The sequence below is a fragment of the Acomys minous genome, assembly GCF_964271855.1.
Source record: "Acomys minous genome assembly, chromosome: 5".
Taxonomy (NCBI): Eukaryota; Metazoa; Chordata; class Mammalia; order Rodentia; family Muridae; genus Acomys; species Acomys minous.
This window is the reverse complement of record NC_140494.1, coordinates 130331442-130345436: the sequence shown is the minus strand read 5'-3', so window position 1 is coordinate 130345436 and position 13995 is coordinate 130331442. Positions and strand designations below refer to the sequence as shown.

Genomic DNA, 13995 nt, shown 5'->3' with positions numbered 1-13995 from the left:
AGAGCAATACAAAGGCAACCCACACGGATGGCTTGTCAGAGCTGCCGGGGCCTTCTGTCCTTAGCGTCCCACACAGGGACCTCAGTGTGCTTGGTCTCCAGACATCAGTAAGAACTCTCAACATCAATCCTACCAACTTCTTGCCAAGTTTATTATTTATGATTTGTGTGTGGTGTGGTAGCCCTTCGTGTTTCTGCAATTGGACGTTCTGTACCTTTAAGAAAGTCTAAGGTTTGAACTCAGATCCAGCAGAAGAGCTAACTCCCCTGTCCAGGGGTTAGGAGGATTCACAGGGCCTCTAGATGCAAAAGAGAGCAGGCCTTCCTTCATCGAGTGTGATGAGGGCAAGAAAGGGAGGAGCGAAGGGCTTATCACTTATTGAACATAATTTTTACAACCAGACATTTGTTTTTTGAAAAAGTCTCATGAGGTGAGAAAATTGTTTTTATGCTACAAATAAGAAAATTAAGACTTAGCCAGGTGTGGTGGCACATGCCATTAATCCCAGCACTCCAGAGGCAGAGGCAGAGGCAGGCGGATCACTGTGAGTTCGAGGCCAGCCTGGTCTACAAAGCAAGTCCAGGACAGCCAAGGCTACACAGAGAAACCTTGTCTCAGGGAAAAAGAAAAAAAGAAAAAGAAAAGAAAGAAAAAAAAGGAAAGGAAAGGAAAGGAAAGGAAAGAAGGAAAGGAAAGGAAATTAAGACATTTGGGAGGCAGAGGCAGGCAGACTGCTATGAGTTCGAGGCCAGCCTGGTCTACAAAGTGAATACAAGACAGCCAAGGCTACACAGAAAAACCCTGTCTCGAAAAACCAAAAAAGAAAAGGAAAAAAGAAAAAAAGAAAAGAAAAGAAAAAGAAAGCTAAGACAGTGTGAGTGACTTAATTAAGGCTTAAGTGACTTGCCCAGGCTTGTTAACTGCAGAGCCAGGGTTAGAATCCCTGCTATACTGAAGTGAACATTCCTGGAGGTGCTTTTGAATTTGTGCTGCCATTTCCTCATGCAACCATATGTTACTACTTAGGCCGCTTTATCCACGGCTTTGTAGTCCTCATACCACTTGGATTTATGTAGTGAAATACAAGAGTGTTAATTCCCCTGTGCCAAGTCTTCATGAACTGCAGTTCTCACAGCTGTGGGCCACTACAGTCAACGGTCCTGTAGAGGGCATCTTTCTAGAGGTCTTCTGTACATGCTTGCAAGCGTCTCTAACCCTAACACTAACCCTGACCCTGACCTCTGACCCTGACCCTGACCCCTGACCCTTACCCTGACCCCTGACTGTAACCTTAACCCTAACCCTGACCCTAGCACTAACCCTGACCTCTGACCCTGACCCCTGACCCTAACCCTGACCCCTGACTGTAACCTTAACCCTAACCCTGACCCTAACACTAACCCTGACCTTGACCTCTGACCCTGACCCTGACCCTGACCCCTGACTGTAACCTTAACCCTAACCCTGACCCTAACACTAACCCTGACTCTGACCCTGACCCTGACCCCTGACCCTAACCCTGACCTTGACCCTGACCCCGACCCCGACCCTAACCCTAACTCTAACCATGTCTAGGTCTGTTGGCCCTTCAGTATCGGCTTCTTCAACTTTCTGTGTATTTTTAGACCTCTCTCCAAAGTGATTTCAGGTGTGTGATTTTTCCATTTTCCTTATATCCAAGTATGTGCATTAGCATCCGGTTTTCCTATTTTCCCCCCTCATCCACTTGCAAGACAGGACGGAGAACACGAAGCCCGATATGATGATCACGTCTGCACACGTGTGTCAAACCATCAGGCGTGTCTCTCCTGTGACAGCACGTGCGTCTCAGGACACCCTCCCTGCTCCTGTCTTCTGCATCAGTTCTCGTAGGAGTTCTAACTTCTTCATAGTCATAGGATATGGATATTTAGTTTAGAACCAGACACTAAAGATATTCTGTGGTTTGTCAAGGTTGCCTGCTTTGTTTTCTGGGTCATTCGACTTGATTTTAATGGGTGCTGTAGAATAGGTGTAGGCCATCCCTGTCGGGGAAGGCAGCAGTCTGACCCAGCCCTGTTTCTGAGCAGATTTTCTGTTTTTCATGTGTTTCTATTACATCATTGTTACATCCCAGTTCACATATGTGTGTGTGTCATTGCTGTGCCCAGACCCATCAGATTCAAGTCTGTGACTAATGTCCAGACGTGTACTAATGCCACATATTTTTGTTACAATCACTTTCTGATTTTCTTTCTTGCTTACTTTTTTTGAAACAGTTTCTCTGTGTAATAGCCCTGGATATCCTGGAACTCACTCTCTCTGTAGACCAGGCTGGGCTGCCTCTGCCTCCCACGAGCTGAGATTAAAGGCATGTGCCATCACATCTGTGATTATGTTTCACTTTTAAAATTGTCATTGTTTTACACTGATGAGCCATCTCGCTGGCCCCCATCATCATATTTTATATATTGCTGTTGTCTAGTTTTATTACCAAGGTTGTATTGGGCTCCTGAAGTGGATTGGGATTATTGCTTTCCTATTTATTTTGTAGTATGCTTAATTTTTAATATGATTTATTTCTTTATCTTGTACATGTGTGGTCATGTGCTCATGTGGGGGTCACAGTATATTTTGGCAGATCCTGCCTTCCACCATAGGGGTTCTGAGGATCGAACTTAGGTGGTCATCTCACTGGCCCAAGAATACCTTCTAGGCAGTGGGAATTACCTAGCTCTTAAAGACTGCTTAGTGTGTGTAGATACTGAAGGAAGAAGAGAGAAGCAAGGAGAGGGGAAATCTATTTAAAAGTTATAATTTCAGAGCTGGAGAGATGGCTCATTGATTAAGCCAGAGGTCCTGAGTTCAATTCCCAGCAACCATCTATAAAGTGATTTGAGAGCCTCTTCTGGTGTGCAAGAAGACAGTGTACTCATATACATAAAATAAATCTTAAAAGAAGAAGTCATAGGTCTAGCTTAGAGTTTTCTGTTCTTGATAACATTTTGGAAATTGACATATTTATCTAGGAAATACAGCCAAGTGTGGTGGCACACACCTGGCTTCTGCTTCTTGGAAGGTGGAGTCAAGAGGACCAGGGCTCATGGGCATCCTTAGCTACGAGATTTGCTTGAAGCCAGCCTGGGCTACATGAGACCTCTACAAACCCGAGAACAGCCTCAATAAACCAGAAAAGAAAGGGAAAGATGAAGACATTGTATTCATCTGCAGTTTCACATATACTTTTTTCAAAGTTGCTAATACTCTCAAAACTAGCATTTTTGAAAGCAATACTTTTGAAATGCATTTACATAGCCTTCTCTGGCTCTTAACATCTCCAGTGAATCTTGTAGCCTTGTTGTCTTTACAGTTTTAAAAAAGAGATTTCTTTGTTTTCTACTCCAGTAGTTTTGCTTTGATGATTCTATCTTCCTGCTTCCTCCTCCAGCCTTCCTTACCCCCCATCTGCCTTCACTCCTCTGAGTGCCCTTTGTGTGTTGTAAGTACTTTGACTTGTGCGTTTTAAACTTTTATTTATTTCTTTATTCACCTTACATTCCAGTTGCAGCCCCCTCTCTCCCTCTTCCCCTTGTCCCCCCTCCCCTACCTCTGAGAAAAGGGAAGCTGCCCCCCTGCCCCCCCCCACTGATCCCAGAACATCAAGTCACATCAGGATCGAGCGCATCCTCTGCCACCTTGGGCTGGCAAGGGAGCCCCCGCCAGAAGGAAGTGATAGAAAAGCATGCAAGAAAGTCCTTGTCAGAGATGGCCACTGCTCCCCTCACTAGGGGGCCCACAAGAAGACCAAAATGTCCATCTGGTTGGTACATATGTGTAGGGGGCTTAGGCCCAAGTCTATACATGGTCTTTGGTTGGTGTTTCAGTCTCGGAAAGGCCCCTCCCCCACACCCCCAGGTGTCTCCATTGGTCTTCTTGTCTTGTGTTTTCTAAGTCCAAACGACAAAGCTTTTTACAGTCCTAAGTCCGAACAACTATTTCATCTCATCAGCTTTGTTTCATAGCTCACTTCACATTTAGCACCATTATTACTGATTTTAAAAAGACAGATCAACTTTTATTTATCCTTTGACAATTTCATAATGTGAACAATGCATCTCTGTCATATGCACTCCAGTTTCCCGCCTCCCACAGGCCCCTCCCTTCAAGCCTTCTCCTTCTGTTTGGTTGGCACTATTACCACTGCAGACTTGCATACACTTACTATCAATTCCCCTGACTCATTTTCTAATTAAAATAAATAAATGAGTTGTTAGTTTCTATTTTGTTAAAAAAAAATATATATATATAATAAATTCACAGACTAACTACCAACCTGCCCAGTTTCCAACCTCCACCGTTTCCTTCTGCTAAGCCCACCCTGCTCTGCCCTCACTCTCCACATACACCTTATCCCATCTGATGTTACTTTTCAGGACTGACACACTCGAATAATCAGTCGTGCCTGTTTGAAGCTTACTAAGACCAGGTGTGTTCAAGGCAGAGTGAGCAGAGACCAGAGCTTCCCAATCCTTCAGGGTTGTCCTAACAGCACATCTTGAAGTGCCACGTCCACCCCCACCCCACCCCGCCTCCATTTTAGATGGTATGAGAAAACTCCACCAAAGTGAAATCTTTGTCCCGTCCTTGCTCCTTCCAAAAAGGTAGACGTGAGACAACCGTGTCTCCACCTTTGTATGAATACGCTCCTTGCTACGTGATCAGCTAGTAATTTGGCAATTAAAATAGGCAATTTGCAAGTGTCATCCCAAGTCTCCCTCATGTCTGTGTCGGGTCTGTTGTCCGCTTTTAGGTCCTTAAAAATCTGTATTTCTTTGGTAGATAATATCAGAATTTTTAAAATAATAATTCTAAGCTTTTCTATTATATGACTGAGGGGAAATATTCATTGTTGGTCTTCAATGTAAGGATTTCCTTTTTTTTTTCTTTTCCCTAATTGTGGAGCATTAGTACCTCTGTTATCTTGCCTTTCTTGTGGTCTGTTTTTGGAAACTGACTGTGTGACTTTCTCCATCTCTTTTTTGTTTGTCTGTCTTTTGAGACAAGGCTTCTCTAGATCAGCCTGACTTCAAACTCCCAAAGATCCACTTGCCTCTGCCTCCCAAGTGCTTGTATTAGAGGTTGGCACCACCATGCATGGTTTTTCCCCAGCCATTATTTTGTATTTCTCACTGTCATTCCTTTCATCCATGGTGAGCCTCCTGTGGTTATCTCACAGAAACCTTGCAATTCACTAATTACCTCTTCCACTGTGTCGGATCTGGCCAATGCCCTCACTGAAGTTTGTTACTGTATTTTTTTCCTTAACTTTTTCTTAATGCCTTTCTCTTCCCTTGTGCATGCCCATATGTATATCTTTATCTTTGTTTTTGTCTTACTAAAGCCTAGTACATACATAGTATCCTGATTATTTTATCTATTGACTTTATTCTTAGAGGAATTTTATTCATATTTGGGGGAATGGAGGTCATAAATGTGCATTGTAAATGCCGTAGGGATTCTTTTGCGGTGGGGTAGGGATTCCATAAGGCTCACCCTGAGGAATGCTCCCTCTGAAGCAGGCTTTCTTTTGCTTCTAACAGATTATCATGGCCTGGGACTAGGGCTCAGTCAGGAGAGCGCTTGCCTAACATAGAGGAATTCCCAGGTCCATTCCATTCCTAGCCCCACATAAACTGGGTGTGATGGTGCACACCTGTGATTTGAGCGCCATGGAGGCAGAGGCAGGAGGATCAGAAGTTCAAGGTCAACCTTGGCTGCCAGTAAATTCAAGGCCGGGTGGGCTGGCTGAGACTCAAAAAATAATTCATAGTCAGGTGGCACACACCTTTAATCCCAGTACTCAGGAGGCAAAGGCAGGCAGATCTCTGTGAGATCAAGGTCAGCCTGGTCTACAAAGTGAGTCCATGGCAGTCAAGGCTACATAGAGAAACCCTGTCTCTAAAAACCAAAAGAAAAAAATCATTATAAAATATTGTGAAGTGGAAAAAAAAAATAGGAGGTGGACAGAAGAAGGTGCTTGCTGCAGAACACTGTCCCCTTAAGGGCCAGCTCTCTCAGGATGGGGTGGGGGACCATGGATAGGAACCCACCTCATGCTCCACTAAATGGGTCCTGTGCAAGTCCTTAGTTCTCGAATCAACAACTGCTCTTGACTGTTTTCCCTTGTCAGCCACTAGCTTCCCTGAGAAGTTTGTTTCCAGAAGTTTAGGAAGAAAGGTCTGGCTAGGCATAGTGGTGCACGCCTTTAATCCCAGCAGAGGTAGAGGCAGGTGGATAGATGTGAATTGGAGGCCAGCCTTGTCTACAAAGCCAAGTCTACACAGAGAAACCTTGTCACAAAAAGAAAGAAAGAAAGAAAGAAAGAAAGAAAGAAAGAAAGAAAGAAAGAAAAAGAAAGGTCTGTGGGTGCCACAGACTTCGAAGCCACCGGGAGTCAGCCAACAAGGCCTGGCTTCTGATTCTTGTGTTCTCTCTTGGACTCAGAACAATTCTTATTCTTGTTGACTCCCAAAAGAGAGCTACTGCTTTGTTCTACTTCCCAGAAGTGTGTTTGGCTGGTTTTTCTTTAGTGACATGGTTCACTGTGCCACGTTCCCATTGCCTGCTAATGGGTGAGCGTAGATGCTGACTCCTGCTCACTCTGCATCCCGTGATGAAGATGCAGCTTGTGTAAAGACAGAGTCGTAATTTTTTAAAGTTATATTTTAGGGTGTGTGTGTGTGCCTGTGTATGTGTGTGCGCGCGCGTGCATGCGCACACAGGCACACTAGCATGCAAGCGTGCCACGGCAAGCTCGTGGGGCATGAGACGGTAACTCGGTTCCCTCCTTCTATCACGTGGGTTCCTGGGACTGACCTCAGGCCATCATGAGGTTTTGCATCGAGCACCTCCACCTGCTAAGCTATCTCACTGGTTCCAAACAGAACATTATTAGTTACCACGGAGAATAAAATGTGAAGTGTGGGGAAGGAAGGAGGCAAATTTCCTATATTTACACTGAAACTCTTTGTACTTCTCTGTGTGCTCTCTTTGCCATTATCTGCCCCCCTTGAAATGTGTCTCTTCCCAATGCGCTTTTCATGAAGTGCCCTGAAGAACCGTGGCTCACGTGCAGAGGAGAGCATGCTGGCCTTTCCACATGCACCTGTGAGACTGGGGCTTGAGCCAACTCAAGCAGGAATTGTCAGAGCCTTCAGGTTGACTATGCAGGGGAAAACGGGATATATTTTCCAGGATGGCTGGACCACGGACTGTCCGTTGTTTGGGGAGCACCTCATGGGTCCGGTGACTTGTAGAGAATTTCAGACCCTGGAATGAACCTAAGAGACACATCAGTTCCCAGGCTCCGGCGTCAGGGTGGGTCCTCCAGGTTGAGTGACTGAAGGTTGCTGTTGCTGTTGTAAGATGCTACACACACAGGGAGAACTGTTCTTAGCAGCCAGTGTCCTTACCTACCCAGCACAAGGACCAGGGCTCATCCTAACCTAATATGCGTGCCCTTACAAGGCTGTGCCCACTTAGTTTCTTATTCTTGCCTCTGGAATAGGATCAGGTTCTCACCCAGCTGAGCATCTGGGGTGAGTACAGGGATGTGCATGTCAGCTGTGAGTCACAGTTTTCTTCTCAGCCCAGTAGAGATCACAGAGTTTAATCACCTCTTGTCTCTGGGGCCAGAGTTCATTGGCGAACGCCCTTTCCACGTTGAGAGCACTGGGCTTGGCCATTTACCAGCTCCACAAACTCCCAAGTTGAAGAGTCCTCTCCCTTTACAAGCCTGCCTTTACGTGGGTGCTTCTCAAATATGGCCCGCTCTCTCGGGGTACAAGACACCAGAAAACTTCCTTCTTGGCCAGAATGTCCAGGTCAAAATCTCAGCTCTTTATGACTGTTTTTTGTTACAACTGAAAAGGTTTATTTTTGCAACTGGAAAACTTACTGTTTAGAAAGCTGAGTGTAATCATGTCCTCAGAAAAGCAGTGGTGCTGACCCAGAAAGCACCTAAGGCAGGGGACCAGAGGACCTGACTCTGGCTCTGGCTCAGACACCAGTTTTTATTTCTCTCTCTCTCTCTCTCTCTCTCTCTCTCTCTCTCTCTCTCTCTCTCTCTCTCTGTGTGTGTGTGTGTGTGTGTGTGTGAGAGAGAGAGAGAGAGAGAGAGAGAGAGAGAGAGAGAGAGAGAGAGAGAGAGAGAGAGAGAGAGAGAGAGAGAGAGAGAGAGAGAGAGAGAGGAGAGACCTGTGCACATTAGTGCAGGTTTCCTTGGAGGCCAGAAGATGGTGCCACATCTCCCGAAGCTGGACCGTGAGTTCCCTTTTAAATGGGAATTAAGTATGGGGAGGAAGTCGTGTACATGACCTTGTACAGGTACATGTGTACACGGCCCACAGCATGCTGTTCTAAATGTATTTCACCCATCCTATAGTCAAAGTAGTAAGAGGTCAAGCCTTGTTCCAGTTGCTCCCTGTCATGTGGACGTCAGGAGTTCTCCTAGCCTGTCTCAGCTCTGGTTTCCACAATTATAAAATGATAACAGTGAAAGGGTCAACTCACAGCCACAGGGAGGACCATGACCTAATGTAAAAGTCCTTAACTCCCAAAAAGTCTTGTTGCTATGGAGTCCTTCTCTGTAACCGTCTACAACTTGCTTTTGATCATGGTATCTTATTACAGCAATAACTCATACATATGTTAATCTTGACTAACTCCCCCAAATGCTGGCCAGTGCCATATCTCTGACACAGCTGGTGCTGTGGTGTGTTGGTGTGTGGAGCACTCGAGTACAGATCAAAGGACAACCTGAGGTGTCGGTCCTCACCGCTGCTTTGCTTGAGGCAGGGTCTCTCGGTCACTCTCTGTGGTGTGTGCCAGGCTAGCTGATCCTTCAGGAGTGTCTCCTCTCTCTACCTCCCACCTGGAGACAGGAGCCCTAGAAACAGGTGCGGGGTACCAAGCCCAGCTTCCCTTGGGTTGTGAGGATCAGAACTCAGGTCCTTTCGCTTGAGCAGCAAGTGCTTTAAACACTGAGCCACCTCCCCAACCCTGGGACAGCTTGTTTGACACTTTGAAGGAAGTGATAAATAAACGGGGCCCCTGACAAGGGTCAAAAACAACAAGACCATGAAAATCAAGTCTCCCTTCTTCCTGCCCTCAGCAATTCATAAAAATTACATCATCGGGGCTGGAGAGATGGCTCGGTGGTTAAGAGTGCCGCCTGTTCTTCCAAAGGTCCTGAGTTCAATTCCCAGCAACCACATGGTGGTTCACAACCATCTATAATGTGATCTAATGCCCTCTTCTGGTGTGCAGGTGTACATATGGACAGAACACTGTATACATAATAAATAAATCTTTTTTAAAAATTATATCATGTTAGGTTCCACGTTGTGTCCAGTATAAGGTTTGTCACAAGACTGTGACTCAGTTTGTAACTTTTGGAACTCCCAAATAATCTTTCTTAGAAATCACACTTTTTTATTATTATTATTTAAATCAACTTACCTCAAGCTTATTCCCCTCCCCTCCACTTCTGCATTTACGATTGCAAGAAAAAAAGTTTTTATTCTTTCTTTTGCTTTTCTTAAATATCTTAATCTTCCATAGAGTATTATTTTAGTATGAGTATTAGAGGAGTAAACAGTGCTGGTAGGCATTACAGCCTTTTGGGGAGGTGTCGAGACGTTGTCTCACACAGGACTGATGGGCCTTGAACTTGATAGGTAGATGAGAAAACCTCTTCAAACTTCTGATCTTCCTACTCCCGCCCACACGCTGGGATCACAGGTGCGCACCGCCATGCATTCCTGTGGCGCTAAAGACTGGAGCCACTCTGCCAGCCAGGCTCTGTATCCAAGTGAACAATAGTCTTGAACACTGTTTCTCAACCTTGCTAATGCTGCAGCTCTTTAAGACAGTTCCTCATGCTGTGATGACCTCTAACATTATTTTCATTGCTACTTCATAACTGTAATTTTGCTACTATTATAAATCCTAATGTAAATATATGTGCTTTCCAATGGTCTTAGGCAGCCCCTGTGACATGTGGCATGTAGGGCTTCAGCATTTGGAAGTGATTGAAAGGCCACTGAGGCTCAGTGAGGGGCAGGGAGAGATTGTAGCAGGCAGAGTTCTAGTTCAGAATAAAGGCCAGATTGGGTTTGGAGGAGCAAGTGAGGAGAAAGGCACACTGTGAGCGGGAATGCGGAGGTGGGAGTGGCAGGTGCCAATTCAAAGTGCTGCCTCGCAGTGCTGGAGAGCCATGTCAGGCAGAAGCGTCGGGGCCTCATGGGACAAGGCAGTGTGCAGCCTGGTTGTGCAGTGATATTTCTTGGGCAGCAGAGAGACTTTTGGGACCCCTGTGGCTTGGCATCTGGCTCCATCACTAGATGGCAAGAGGCTGAAGGTGGGGACTCTGGCCAGAGCTATGGTTAAACAAGGTGTAGGAATATTGCTATGTACATTCAAGGAGGGAAGACAGGAGGCGAGATGAGTCCAGAATGTTGGCCTTGGTGGCAAGTGATGGAGGGGCGTAACCTCACATTCCAGTAGCCACCAGCCTGCCCTTTTGAATGTTTCTTGTCTTTTCTACTGAAATTTTCTCTTGCCCTCACAGGCATAAAATCTGCTAACAAAACCAGAAACTATTCTGCTGTTGTCACATTCCTACCCAGAGCAATAGTGGGTACGCACGTATGCACGAAGTGACCTCTCTTTGGAGAGTCATCAAAAACAAGCAAAACCACTTGACATTTTGCAGCTTCCCCATTGCCTACATTTGAGTCTATGATTAGCAGTGACACAACAACTGTTTCCACTGCCTGTCATAAGTGTGTCTCCCCTGCTTGTTAGTGCCAGGACGTGAGTTCATGGATTCAGTTACTGAATTCACCGCTCTCCACTGTCCTTTTGGGTTTATGTTGAAAAGGGTTCCTGCATTTGCTCGTATGACTGCCCTGTGCTGTTCAAACGGTGCTTGCGTTAGTGTGGTCTCATTTGGGCCTATACTGAAAAGCCCCAGGAAGCAAGCCTGAGGCTTCTTGTCATTTAGTAGAGGAGCAAGCTGAGACTGAGAAGCAGTGTGTTCATTTACACAACCATGAGGGGCGTTTTCACGCCCAACAGAGAAGGCAACAATCTGGTTGTTTGACATGAATGTACTGGAAACTATTACAGAGACCAAGAAATTTAACACGTGTTCTCTCTCTCTCTCTCTCTCTCTCTCTCTCTGTGTGTGTGTGTGTGTGTGTGTGTGTGTGTGTGTCTGTGGTGTAGGAAGGCTGCCTATAACAGATCCTTCCTGTCTGCTATCACGTTCAGAATAATTGAAATGGTACAGACTGCAAGGGACATAGTATGGGAATTAAGGACTCATGTTTTGTTTTGTTTTGTTTTGAGACAGGGTTTCTCTGTGTAGCCTTGGCTGTCCTAGACTCACTTTGTAGACCAGGCTGGCCTCAAACTCACAGCGATCCGCCTGCCTCTGCCTCCCGAGTGCTGGGATTAAAGGCGTGGGCCACCACGCCTGGCTAATGCTCACATTTAAAACCCAACCAGCATGCTCTGAAGAAACCAAGCCACCACGCAGAAGCCACTTGTAGGTCCTCTGACCTGCTTTCCAATACAGCCTCAGTGAGCAGCTGATATACCCACAAGGCAGACATATGAATGCAGCAACCTTCAGATAATTCCAGTGGATCAGAAATGAAATGTCAGGCCGGGTGTGGTGGCGCACGCCTTTAATCCCAGTACTCGGGAGGCAGAGGCAGGCGGATCGATGTGAGTTCAAGGCCAGCCTGGTCTACAAAGTGAGTCCAGGACAGCCAAGGCTACACAGAGAAACCCTGTCTGGAAAAACCAAAAAAAAAAAAAAAAAAAAAAAAGAAAGAAAGAAAGAAAGAAAGAAAGAAAAGAAAAAACAGAAATGAAATGTCTTGCCAAACCCTGGCCAAATCTAGGGTTCATGCACAACCTACATATAACCTTGGGTTTGACGTAGTCCTGTGGAAGTGGAACTCGCTGCTCACATGAGCTTCTGACCTTCCAGTCTATTAACAGGAACTGAGTCCTGTCGGAAATGCTTTTTGCAGAAGGGCAATTGAGTGGGCTGAGCTGATGAGAGGGTGCCTGGTAGATGCAACATAGATAAAGATGGAAGGGAAGGGGACTTGGGGCCACAGGAAGGACATAGTGGACAACATATCCATAGCTTTGTCACGCCTTGTGTCTCCTGCAGCAGCTGAGGGAATTTGCCCCGATCTACTGCAGGAAGAACTAGATTGAGCACGTGCTAGACCAGGCCACACGCACCTGGAACCTCACTGTTGGGGGTCCTTGGAGCTTGCTAGCCAGTTTGTCTGAAATGATGAGCTTTGTGTTCCGTGTGGAAGACACTGTCTCAAAAAAAAAAAAAAAAATCAGGTAGAAAGCAACAGAGAAGGTGTTCAACACCTGCCCTCCTGGTGTCCTCATAAACATGTACAGGTGTGTACACCTGCACACTTCTGCACATACACGCACATTACACACATATACACACCAGACACACAAACATGCACATGCATGCACACATGCACACACAAACAAAAAATTGCAATGCTGCATATATGTGCTGCAGTCTTCTGGGTGGCAATTCTGATAAGGGTCACAGGAGCCCCTAATGGCTTACCTTTCCTTCTGTCTCTCCTTTTCAGTCCACAAACTCCCCTCTCTCGCCACTGCTCCCAAGGTGATTTCAGCATCTAGGATATAAAGGGCGACTACTTAGCAGAGTGAAGTCAAGACAGGTCAGAGGTCTCTTCAGGGACCGTCAAGCCACTTGAAGCTTTCCTGTTCCCTCTGGACCCACACTAGGTCGTGTGCAGCAGAGCGTGGCTGGGGAACTACTCTTGTCTGGAGAGCAGCCACAGATTCTGCCCTGGCTGCCCTGATTAGCTCATCTTGGATGACAGCGATACCCGACCCTACTCCCTGAGGACCACACTCAATGCCACTCACTTAGCTCAGAAGTATACTCAGCATTTAATTGGCCTCAGATCACAAAGGAAAAATAAAGACACAAACATAGGCCTAATTTAGGCAGTCGTGGTGACAGGAACTCTAGAAAGAAAGAAAAAAATCAGCAGGCTCTGGATGGAGCCAGGGCGCTCTGGAAGGGGAAGGGAGCAGTGCTGCTGCTGTGGCCTGCGCTGCCATTTAGTGTGGACTATGCTGCAAACAAAGGCAGTGTTTGTCTGTGATGTGCACATCAAGGGCTTCCCTCCAGAAACCAGGCCTTTCTGCTCCACCCAAGTATGTATTGAATGTCTCATATATAAATTACATTTCTCCAACGGGCTTCCCAGGACAGCCTCACAGAGGTCTGACAGAGCCAGTTCACCACTCTCAGGAAAGTACTTGTACACGGCTTTTACACTCCCAATTTGGACTCCTCATTCTTCATCCCTTTGAGGCATCTGGACCATGATGTCAACTTGCCTGACTTATAAGTTGTAGGCAACTGTTCACATTCTAAACACCTAGTAGGATTCATTTGCAACCTAGATGTAGCCTTGGAAATAGGCAGAACAGTATAGATTGAATTGTTTGATATCTGAAAGAAGCTTAACTCATGCCTTTGCTTAACACACACACACACACACACACACACACACACACACACACACCACTTATTATTACCATGAACGCATACTGCACTAGCCAGTGCCCTCCCCACTTCCTTAATAAGCTGTTTTGTTTTTCGCTTCTAGGTCCTTGGATGTGGCTCTATCGCCCAAGCAGTCCTCAGTCGAGGACACGCTGGTGGGATCATCACCATCAATGTTGGATTTGCAATGGCAGTCGTGATGGCCATTTATGTGACTGGAGGTGTCTCTGGTAAGCAGTAGAAGTCATTATCATGGCCCTTCACAACAATCCCAGTGTGCTAGCAGGGTTGGAGCCTCACGTGCATTATTTATTGTGTCTAAACCCTGCAAGAGTATGTATTGATCTCTTTTTATA

At 46.0% G+C, this 13995-nt stretch overlaps 1 protein-coding gene and 1 long non-coding RNA gene across 11 annotated transcripts in view; one reads left to right on the top strand and one right to left on the bottom strand.

Moving 5' to 3' along the window:
* Positions 1 to 13995, top strand: part of AQP9 (aquaporin 9) — a 49735-nt gene that overhangs the window by 17965 nt on the left and 17775 nt on the right. For all 10 annotated transcript variants that reach the window (XM_084782744.1, XM_084782751.1, XM_084782750.1 and 7 more), the window contains one exon: positions 13743 to 13869. In XM_084782744.1, the coding sequence (XP_084638870.1) occupies positions 13743 to 13869 (127 nt within the window). The remainder of the gene's footprint in view (positions 1 to 13742; positions 13870 to 13995) is intronic.
* LOC311598006 overlaps positions 1 to 13995 on the bottom strand; it is a 69912-nt gene that overhangs the window by 39852 nt on the left and 16065 nt on the right. The window contains exon 2 of the long non-coding RNA XR_014779433.1: positions 12662 to 12734. This is a non-coding gene — a long non-coding RNA (uncharacterized lncRNA). The remainder of the gene's footprint in view (positions 1 to 12661; positions 12735 to 13995) is intronic.